We start from the raw sequence: 11,012 nt of genomic DNA on the forward strand, positions 1-11,012 counted from the left end.
GGATGGGTGTCATTCACTTCTCTATTTTAACAGGATATTATCTCTACCTCTTCTCAAAACACATCTTTAAACTAAGTATTTTCTTGCCATCTACTCATGTGAGTTAACCATACTTATTTCTTTATATGTGATGGTTTGGCATAGAGACAGAACTAATTACAGGTCCATGCTAAGCCATGATTGTGTATTTAGGCTTCAGAAAAAGATCTCATCAGTATCTGCACTGCTGCATCTGAAACCTGTTGTTCTTGAGCATATCTTTCTTGTGGTACTTTTTGACCAAAGTATGTCCCAAAGTAAGGAGTGGCGTAGGGTTAAAGTGTCCTGCTGTCTCAAGAGCAGTGGCGATGGCCAGGGAGGGAGATGCACTGCACGATATTGATGGATGTGGACCTGTAGCCAGCCTCTACGTCGGTTCTGTTGCTTTTCTTGCTCTGCGACGCTCTGGGTGCCAAGATTGTTTTTAGGATAAATGCACTAATTGAAGTACATCCCTCTGATTGCTTTCCTTTCTCCATAGCTAAATAAAATGTTTTAACCCTTCCACTCTGCAGAAATTGGACCTCCTCATCATCACCCTGGTCACAGATTGCCTCATCCTGGAATCAGCGAGCATCCTCCCTGGGGAGGGCCACAGCACCCTGATTTCGGGCCTCCCCCGCATGGATTTAACGGGCAGCCTCCTCACATGCGGCGACAAGGGCCGCCTCACATGAACCATGATGATCCCAGTCTGGTGCCAAACGTTCCCTACTTTGATCTTCCTGCTGGGCTCATGGCTCCACTTGTAAAAGTAAGTGTTTGCAGTGGGCCCTGACTAGTAGGATTAAAAGATCAAAATCCCACGGTCAATATTAGGGATGGTTTTTCATGGACATTTATAATTTCAAATCTTTCCATCCAGCAACATCAGCCAAAGTAGTTGTAGGGTGTACAAGGGCAGGAGTGGGGGGGAGAAGGTAGTGAAAACGGTAAAAAAATTTAAGTGCTGTGTCCCAGTGAAACCTGTTTGAGCTCGTATACGTGAAAGAATAATGTACTCTTGAAAATCTTACCCCTGTTTTTAGAAAATAGAAATCCCCAGTGATTTTCAGATGGCCAGAGGGGCCTTGCAGTTCTGGCATGGCCACTGTGTACTGGTTTTTGGTATTGAGAGTTCTTTCTTACAAAGATGTTTTGCAGCACGAACGTTATATATACAAACAAAGAGTGATAGAGAACAGGAAATGTATCAGTATCAGTATCTGCAGGAATATACACGTTTATGCATTCTGTGTTTGAGATGAACAAATAGGTTTTTCCCATCTCTAACTTTGTGTTACTCTCAGCGTACACCAGCTTTTGCCAGGCCTCCAGCCAGCCACACTTATCACAGAGGTGGATAAATGAGATCTGCTTTTTATCTACCTGGCGATCCAGTTAATGCTGCAACCTGTGTAGTGCTGGCTTTTCTCATAGAACGCAAAATGGTAGTGATAGCACGAGAAAGCACTGGGTCATCTACAGAATCCTTATTTCTGGACCTTTTTTTTATCCAATAGTGAAATATGAGGTCCCTACACAGTTAAATCTATATTTATCTCTTCAGGTAGCCACCCCATGACACATGACACGAATGTAATTTGTTTTGTTTCCGGCAGCTTGAAGATCATGAGTATAAACCTTTAGATCCTAAAGATATACGTCTTCCACCCCCAATGCCCCCCAGTGAGAGACTACTGGCTGCGGTTGAGGCATTTTATAGTCCACCATCTCATGACAGGCCTAGAAACAGGTAAGAGTAGGTATAGCTAACAATATGGTAAGGAAAATGCCCTAAGAAGCTGTCTCAAACCACGAAGTGCCTCTCTCTTCCTTCGCCTGTGTCTTGGTTCTTCTAATGCTGAAATAAGTGCTCTTGTTGTATTTTAAACTGCACACGCTGTTTGATCTTACGCTGAGATTTGCGAGACCTTTTTGCGCAGGCCCTTTGTTCCCTACAAAATCAAGCGGAAATCCTGAACGTCTCCGATGATCAAAGTAGAATTTTACAGATGACGGTTCTATGTGTGGTTGATTTATTGCAGTGAAGGCTGGGAGCAGAATGGACTGTATGAATTCTTCAGAGCTAAAATGAGAGCGAGGCGGAGGAAAGGTCAGGAGAAGAGAAATAGGTGAGAGATGCTGTCTGCTCCCTTCCGGGAATGCATGCTGTTCGTTTGGACGGTGCAAGGGGTACTTTGGGTGAAATGCAGGGGGGAAGTCTGTTCAGCAACGCACTGATGGAATAATGGAATTTCAGCTCGCTGGAATTTCTGTCTAATATGCAGAAAATAGTTTTTGCCACACTCAGAAGTTTCATTGGATTGTCTGCAGAAATACAGTGCTTGTGTGTAATTGGAATTTGATTGGAAGTGTATTTGTATTTCTCCTGCCGTCTCCCTGGAGTTTCACTGGAATTTCTCTGCTTTTATCTGTGCAGTGGGCCTTCTCGGTCGCGCAGTCGGTCTAAAAGCCGAGGTCGCTCATCCTCCCGGTCCAATTCGCGATCTTCAAAATCATCTGGCTCCTACTCGAGGTCACGATCTCGCTCTTGCTCTCGATCACGATCCTATTCCCGCTCTCAGTCCAGGTAGAGGGCAGTGGGCTGAATTGTGGGAACTGGGGTGGGAACAACGCAGCCCTCAGGGCTGAACGAGGAGCCCTGGATGTTGCTCTGGGAATTTGTGACTCTGATCTCATGTGGTCTCCCTTTCCAGAAGCCGGAGCAGGTCCCGCTCTTCTCACAGCCGCTCGCGATCACGGTCAAGATCAAGATCGAAATCATACTCCCCAGGAAGGCGGCGCCGGTCCCGGTCCCGCAGCCCCACTCCTCCGTAAGCTTTTGGGGTTTTATTTCTCTTTTTACCTGGGTTGTTTGGAAAAATACCAACGAGGATGCGCTCTCATGGGTATATTAAGCATTTCAACAAATAGTGGAAAATAAGATGGAATGCAGATTTAGAAACCATTTATATGCTCTATTATAGGGAGACTATTCCTCTGTCCTGGTGGCTTTTTGTTACAACAAAACACTGTGCAGCTATGAAGGCCAAGAACAGCTTAGTAGAGTGGATGGGATTGCATTGAGTGTTAATGTTTAACAGAATATAAATGACCTTGCCTTGTGTCAGAACAGGATCACCACTTCTTAATTTGTTCTTTTTCTTCCCTTAGTTCTTCTGCTGGTTTGGGCTCCAGTTCTGGGCCTCCTATACCAGAGTCAAGACTTGGAGAGGAAAATAAAGGCCATCAAATGCTGGTGAAAATGGGTAAGATGCTGTTCTGGAGTCTTACACAAGCCAGGAAAGAAAATCAGGCACCCAACTCTTGGATAGAATTAATTAATGCATGTTCATAAGTAACTACCCCTTGTTATTCCAAGGTCAGTGTAAAGATAGTCAGAGACAGAAGCACATAGAACATGGAGCCGTGGTGGTAGTTGCCTTTCTGGGAAGGGTATGGAAGAGAGGAGTGCGAGTTTGGCATGGAACAGAATTTACCTCCCTGAGGGATTTCAGCTCCTGTGGTGCCAGATCAGCGGGGTCAGCTGGGCACAGTGGCCTCGTGCTGGCTTTCCCCGTACCCTCTTCAGTGTTCTTAGGGGCAACGCTGATGGTCGTCAGCCCCTGGAATCTGTGTGCCTGTTAATGCTTTTGAAACAAACGTTGACAGCTCATGTGTTGTTTCAGGCTGGCGGTTATCATCCTGCTCTATCAGATTGCTGCTTTCTTTGGTTGTTTCCAAACTGCCTGTTTGCTTTCAGAATTCTAGTAATCAAAAAGTAGTTACAGGATTACGATGTTGTGTCTTTTCTGCAGGATGGAGTGGATCTGGTGGATTGGGAGCCAAGGAACAAGGGATTCAGGATCCAATTAAGGGAGGGGATATCCGAGACAAATGGGATCAATACAAAGGAGTGGGAGTTGCATTAGATGACCCTTACGAAAACTACCGAAGAAATAAAAGTTACTCGTTTATCGCACGCATGAAGGCCAGAGATGAATGTAAGTGAACGTTTCTAAGCAATTTCAGATTTGATAGTGATTTTGTCCTATTTACTGTAGACTGTAAACCCAACTCAAGAGACTAATAACTCTTAATTCTTTCTAATGTAATGGATGCAATAAAACAACAGGTAAGTAGACATGTACACTGATTACACAGTGTCTTTTCCTTTATAGGAGTTGTGTTGTGTCGTAATTTCTGAAACAGGAATTAATTAGCCTGTTCTGCGTAAGCCCCTCGCTGGCTGCAGTACCGCCCACCTGCATCTCTCAGCGTTTCCTTTCAAACACCCGGAGTGATCCCGGGGTGGCGGAGGGGCCGTGTCCCAGAGGGATGGCTGCTGGGACAGGCGAGGCGTTCTGCTGGGAATGATTAGAGCGGCTTCCTGCTTGGCCCCGCCCAACGCCCAGTTTCCAACAATTAGCACTGTTTTCTGCCCCAGCCAGAACTGGTAGTAAATTCACTGGAGCGCAGGAAGGGTTCAGAAAAAGTGGAGGTGCTTCTTAAGAGGAAGACAATTACCCCAACACTAGATTATTTTTTTTTTTGCAGAGAGTCTGTGTTACATAGAACAACTGCACTTGCTGATGACTAAAAGGAAAAAAATTGGCATGATAAATGAAAAGTCACTTCTGCCTATGGCTGCAGTAGAGCTGTGTAATAAAATGGGTTCAAATAAAGCCCAGAAGCAAAAAATTGGAGCCCTCGTTCCCTGAAACGTTTCAGACAGCTTAGGTAACTGCAGAATTTGTAAGAACTCTTTTCCCTATTGTTTCAGTGAAGCGTGAAACACAAGACCCTCCACCACCTGAATAAGACTCTCTGAAGAAAGATGTCTTGCATCTTCTACAAAACATTAAACTTGTATAAATCCGGATTAAAGTCTGGAGGAAGTGACAAATGAATTACTTATAAAACTATGGTGGAAAATGGAAAGCTATGACATGTACTTCAACACTTGTCGTTTAGTGTTTAAAAAAGGCCAGTCATAACTCTGACATGTCTAGCAAGTTTAATAATTTCCATTTATTTTGCAAAATTTTTTAATTAGTTACCCATTTTATACTAGAATTAAACCCCGGTCAAGCTATCCCCGGTGCAGGATTGTGAGTCATTCATTCCCGTGGAATACAGACATTATCTGATGTGGTTGTGTGTTCTCTAGTTCCATAATGTATGTTTATTTCTCTCAAAAGGTTAATTCTATTTGAAGTGGAGGGGTGCTGCCTTGGGATCAAGTCAGACTGATGCTGAGCAGTGTATCCTAATGTCTAAATGGGGAATGAAGCATCTAGTTCCAGTACAGGTGACCTATGAGCACTGTGCGAGCTTGTTAGAACCTACCCTACAACTTAACGCCCCTACACACCAGCTGCTGCAGTCCCAACTCTGGTCAGAACACGAGGGTTAACTGTTGTAGCTTTTCAAGCGCTCTAAGGGATGTTCAATGCTTTGTAACGGAAGACATTCTTTAAGCTTTTTATATTTTTGTATATACCCTTTAATAAAAGCTAATTAGTTGAATAGAAGAGAATCACTTTTCTCTGCTCTGCAAGTTTCTAACAATGAAACGTTCTTGGAAACTTCCTTTAATCTAAATGAGAAAAAAAAAAAAAAAAAAGAAAAAAAGAACCTTTTGTAACTGTTTCCCGAGACCACCAGCTAAAGATGTTGGGCCCTTACACTGCACTTCCACTCCAGAGCTCTGTGTGGTGGTCACCTCTTCCAGAGTCATTTGTTTGTATAGCAGAAACCCTCTTAAAACCATCCGATTAATATGGTGAAATATCAGTTTGTTCTAGATCTACTGTAGTTGTGGAACTGTAACTGTCTGTGAATCAGCATACAACACCTGTATGTTATCAACTTGTGAATTTTATTGTTTTGCCTTCCAATAAACACTTTTTTTTTAAATAAAAATAAAACGGCAGCTTATATTTCAGAGTAAATGGATTCCTGTACATCAGCTATAAGCCTTCCTTCCTTGAATTTATCTTAACCTTGCGTGGGTTTGGTTTTGTAGTAATCTGACAAGGCTAATTATGCATAAACACTGTTTAAGTCTGGCGCTGAGGTCAGGATAGGGTATTGTTCTGCTGTGGCCGTGCTCCTTGGGCACCATAGTACAGACTCGCTTCTCCCGTGATCACAGATCACACAAGCTACACGATAACCACACTTACTGTGATGATTTCCACACTGCCTGCAGAGAGAAGGGTTTTCTGGGTTTCTTATTTGCTGAACACTGACATAGTCTGGCTGAAGGCTCGTACTGTCACCTACGTTAGTAAAAAATTCAGAGATAGGAAAATATATTATGTATTTAGATACATGCAGATACATAGCAGTTAGTACAAATCCTTCCAGTACATAGTTTATAACTTCTTATCTGTACAATTTGGAAGAGTTTCTTGTTCCAGCTTGAACAAGTACATTTTACTTAAACTTCAAAGAGTCAAAGCAGCTTTTCCTCCTGTGCTTTCTGAATTTCTTCACGTGCCTGCTCAATTGTTAGAGGTGGGGATTTGTGATTCTTGATGTACTGCAAAAAAAAAATGTTGATATACGAATTTCTTTATTACGTAGATAAATACTTTCTAGTATTTAATAAATAAGAAATCTTCATGTCAAGATACCTGCACTTTTCTATACTGGCACCAGAAACCTTATTCTCTCAAAACCACAGCATGCAGGAAGACTTTAGTCTTTTTTACTGTATAAACTCCTGACTTGTTATCAACACGGGCACAAACATTACAGCATTCTTCTATGAAGTAATTTGTTCAATGATAATATGAACTTTATCCGATTAATGAATAATACACAAAGAAAATCCGTTTGCTGCCAATACTAAAAGCATTTGGAAAGGAATAAACGCTTCTAGGCTGCCACCTAGTCTAGCATAAATACCTCTTTAGCCTCTTCCAGGGTGTGGTAGTGGAACTTCTCCTTCTCTAGTGACTCCACGAGGGAGAAGTGAAGGTGGTGAATGTTCTCTACAAACTGCTGAGTCAGCATCAGGTGCTGTTTCAACATGGCGTTTAAAACCAGAACTGACGGGCTGTATGCTGTCAAGGCTGCAAGAAGTGGGGAGTACATCCATTAGTGCTATGTTACGGTCAGTAGTAAGGGGTAAACAATCCAAGCAGGGGTTAGATGCATAAATATAGTAAAACAGAGCAGTAAGAAACATGTTTTTCAGTACCTTCCACTGCATCCGTGCTGATGACGTGACTGGCAACAGGTACTGGGTCAACGTAGCTGTTTCCTACAGGCGGGTCGAGTACTGCAGAGGCGTTTGCTGTGCACAGGGTAAAATTAGAATGACTGGGTTTGGAGGGTGGAAAGGTTTAGCGCTAGAACTCAGTTCATCTTCAGCAGGCTCTTGGGACATCAGTTGCTGTAGACCCGCTGTAAAGCCTAACAGGGAATTCTCTCAGCCAAAAAAGTACTGAAATAGCTCTACGACCTTCACAGTTTCTTTACTCTTAGGTTCACAACATGTGCCATTGCAGAAGGCATCTTTTCTAACCTTAGACAGTAAAAATAAAGGCTTTTGTACTTGAAGGAAGCTACTGTTTTCAAGCACACCTGAGTTTCTAATTTCTCCTCCTTGAGTGTGGCAAGATAGGGCTCCTACCACTTCTTCCTTTCACTAAAGAGAAGTAGGGAAGGAGCTACCTCTCAGAAACAGTGAAAGGTCCTGTCTCTTCTAAATGGGGCGACAGAGCTTTCCCAAGAAATAAAAATATAATGCAAAAAAGAACTCTACAATACGTGATCACTTTAGTAACAATACAATAGTATTGTTTACAATAGTAAAGATATAATAAAATGTTGAATTCTGTTTGAAAATATTACTCAGGCTATTGCAAGCTCTGTCGCTAACACTAGCTCATCCATCCAGAGTTCCTCTTGTAGTTTTTTTTAGCAACAAACAGTTCCAAGTTCTTACTCTGTTGTCCAATCCCAATCTTTTCTACAGATAACAGATCAGCATGTTGGGCTGTAAAAAGTTTTTAATTTAATGTCAGCAAGGGGGAAGCCAGTACTGAAACTAAGAACTCTTATCATTGCTGACTGGGCCGGCATATAAAATATAAAAATGTAAAAGTTGCCTGAATAGGGCAGTATCTCGTGAACTTACTCTTTGCCCAGCAATAGCTGAATGGAGGATCCACTGTCTGAACTGCAGTTTCTCTGACAGTTACTCTGTGTGTCTGGTCTTGCCGCTCTCCGGTAAATAAAGGTGACGATGCCGAAGACGGGTGTTTTCCAGAATAAGTGCAGCTCTCAGAATGTTCCTCTGACATTTTTGATACAGATTCCCTGTCTGTTGTAGACAGAGAGGTTTCAAAGTCTTCAGAATATTCTGAATTAACAGTTCTCTCATCACGATCAAGATAATCCTGTTTGTGTCTAGGAAAATCTGCAGAAACTCCACTTAAATGCTCAGAGATTTCAGTTTCAGTCACAGTTTTTTCAATATCCCCTGCAGAAGCATCATTCACATCAGTTACTGCACTTGTCATTTTAAGAGAAGTTTGGTCTTTTTCCACCAGGAATGTATCTTTTGGGGGATTTCTGTTTGAATCTTGAGTAATTTGAACGTCTGACCCCTGTAAACCAATTTAGCTGTACGTTAGGAGAATCAACAAAATATAACCTAGAATACGCCTCCATTATTCTTCATCTCTTCTGCTGTGTGTCACTGAGAGTTGGCTACTACTTTATTTTTACTTTAAAAATGTTGCTCTTCCGTGTCACCATGCAAACTAGGCAGTGCTGTTATATCGAATAAGGAAATGCAGCCATGAAAAAAAGAATTTGGTCAGGTTTCAGTAGACTATAAACTCCTGATCTAACCCTTACAGCTAGTAAGACAAGCCCACCTCCGATTGCCAATGAGCAGAACAGAAGTATTCATTTTAGAATATCCCCCCTCGACCAAACAAAGTCAGAATGGAAATATGTGCTAGTAGGGAATTTCTACGTACTTTCTGCTTTAACTCTGCTGCCTCGCTGGTGATATTTGGTGCCAAATCATCAAGGCTCAGGATATTCATTCTGAAGTCTGCAATCGAATGACATATTGTCATGAGAATTTGCATGAAAATTACAGTGTACTTTCCCTGAAGTAAGAAAAGGGGGGGGAAATAAATCAGTACTACGTTCCTAGTTTAAAGTGTAATACTAGAAAGTAATAGCCATCAATCACTCTAAATCTTTACCTTAGCAGCAGCTCTGTCTAAAGTTTCCTCCTTTGCCACCTGTCTGTGGATCTGCTACCCCAGGTTCAAGAGATTCTTGGTGATCCTCATTTACACTTGTTCTCACTCAGAGCCATTAGTACATTGTCCCACTGATATATGAAAATTATTCTAAATGTTGTAATTGTTTTGATGTCATAAGTATCACCCAGAGAAGCATCACGAAACTGAACCCATTAAATCAAAAGCCAAGAAAAATACAAATATGTTACACTAGAAAAAAGAAGCAGATTAACATAATTCCTTTGAAAAAGCCTTGGTTTATGTAAAGTTACACTACTGAATCCTTTCAAAGTGAGTATTTGCCCATTTTCATTAGTAAGTTTATCAGTAGATTATTAGTACAATTCATGCCAAGCCTAGCAAGACACTACTTTAGAACTAACTTACCACTTGAGCTGCTGCTGATTGAATCTTCTGCATCATCTGCTTTGGAAAACAATTCATCTAATGATTTTATTTCACTTCTGTCACTTTCAAGTGATATTTGGCTTTGCTTGGTGTTGCCTGTTCTAGGCAGAGTAACCTTTACAGTAGTGTCTTTCATGGAAGAAGACAGCGATTGAGATCTCGTGTTATGTCGTACTGACAGGTTTCTGCTGGCTGCTGAAGGGGTTGGTGAATTAACTCTATCAAAAACATTTTTCTCTGAGTCTTTGCCATCAAAATGAGATGTTTTAAATACCTCTGTCAATGAAATTTCCTTATGAGATGGAGGAAGCATTCCTGATGAAACTGGAGTCTTACTCTTTTGAAGAACATGAAAAAGAGATTAATGTGTTATTTCATTTATTATGTGTAGACCACTAAAAAGGAAAATGTATTATAATGGGTAAAACCCAGTATTTTAAAATGTGAATTGAAGTTAAATTGTATCATGAGCAAGCCATAAATGCAAAATTAAAATTTAGTTTCTAGTGTTACCTAAATAAGAAGTGATCTACCAATTTAAAACAATTTCATAAATGTGTAAATAAAGACACATAATCCAGCAAAGCATTTACTTTTCCACCCCATTTAGAATCACTTACAACAACCCTCCGATTCTCATTTCCACTGGAAAACTCCAATGAGCTCTCCATCAGTCGTCTCATTTCCTCTTCATCGCTATCCAATCCAAGCTGCTGTTTAACCATAACATTCTTTTTAGGATTTTGGATTCTTTCCTCTTTCTTAGAACAGGCATTACTGAGGGTCATATTTCCACTGGCAGCAGCAGAATTCTTCAGATATTTCTTGCCCCTTGCACTGCGTTCGTGACTAGAAGCAGATGAGAAGGACTCTTCATCCAAAGGCTTCTGGTCCAAGTCAGTGTTTTGCAATTCCATCTGCTTTTTTCGATTCATGATTTTGCTTTCTAGTTGTGCCACTTTCCTCAGTGCTGAGCTTGATCGCGTGTGGGCAGCACTACCCGGAGTGCTCTTTGCTCCGCGCCTGCTCACTGCCTGCACGATGCTTCCCGAAGTCTGGCACCACGGGCTCCCACCCATGTTTTCGCTGTGTACCTTTAGGAACCTGCCACGGCAGAAGGGAGCTCTGCCAGTTTTCTCCAGCTCTGTGTCAACCACAGACAGGCCGCTACAGGAGCGAGGAAGGATGCTGGGCCCGGCTGTGACGGTTCTCCCACGGGGACCATGGCCACGTCCCTGCCGAGAAGAGGATGCAGAGTGAAGAGCCCTCAGAAGCGGAGGCAGGCGGCTCCCAGCTCCCCGGGCA

At 42.1% G+C, this 11,012-nt stretch overlaps 2 protein-coding genes across 2 annotated transcripts in view; one reads left to right on the forward strand and one right to left on the reverse strand.

Moving 5' to 3' along the window:
• CHERP (calcium homeostasis endoplasmic reticulum protein) overlaps window positions 1–5,922 on the forward strand; it is a 14,636-nt gene extending 8,714 nt beyond the window's left edge. The window contains exons 11-18 of the mRNA XM_009895199.1: window positions 555–793; window positions 1,641–1,774; window positions 2,067–2,153; window positions 2,462–2,611; window positions 2,739–2,855; window positions 3,196–3,290; window positions 3,840–4,025; window positions 4,805–5,922. Of these exons, the coding sequence (XP_009893501.1) occupies window positions 555–793; window positions 1,641–1,774; window positions 2,067–2,153; window positions 2,462–2,611; window positions 2,739–2,855; window positions 3,196–3,290; window positions 3,840–4,025; window positions 4,805–4,842 (1,046 nt within the window). The 3' untranslated portion in view covers window positions 4,843–5,922. The remainder of the gene's footprint in view (window positions 1–554; window positions 794–1,640; window positions 1,775–2,066; window positions 2,154–2,461; window positions 2,612–2,738; window positions 2,856–3,195; window positions 3,291–3,839; window positions 4,026–4,804) is intronic.
• Window positions 5,923–6,481: 559 nt separating this feature from the next.
• The window catches only part of LOC104295442 (chromosome unknown open reading frame, human C19orf44), a 4,743-nt gene continuing 212 nt past the window's right edge, over window positions 6,482–11,012 (reverse strand). The window contains exons 2-8 of the mRNA XM_009895201.1: window positions 10,301–10,942; window positions 9,687–10,044; window positions 9,024–9,100; window positions 8,174–8,645; window positions 7,232–7,327; window positions 6,937–7,103; window positions 6,482–6,568 (exon numbers count right to left, since the gene is read on the reverse strand). Coding sequence (XP_009893503.1) covers window positions 6,482–6,568; window positions 6,937–7,103; window positions 7,232–7,327; window positions 8,174–8,645; window positions 9,024–9,100; window positions 9,687–10,044; window positions 10,301–10,942 — 1,899 coding nt within the window. The remainder of the gene's footprint in view (window positions 6,569–6,936; window positions 7,104–7,231; window positions 7,328–8,173; window positions 8,646–9,023; window positions 9,101–9,686; window positions 10,045–10,300; window positions 10,943–11,012) is intronic.

This window comes from Charadrius vociferus, unplaced genomic scaffold (assembly GCF_000708025.1).
Source record: "Charadrius vociferus isolate BGI_N301 unplaced genomic scaffold, ASM70802v2 scaffold291, whole genome shotgun sequence".
NCBI classification, from domain to species: domain Eukaryota; kingdom Metazoa; phylum Chordata; class Aves; order Charadriiformes; family Charadriidae; genus Charadrius; species Charadrius vociferus.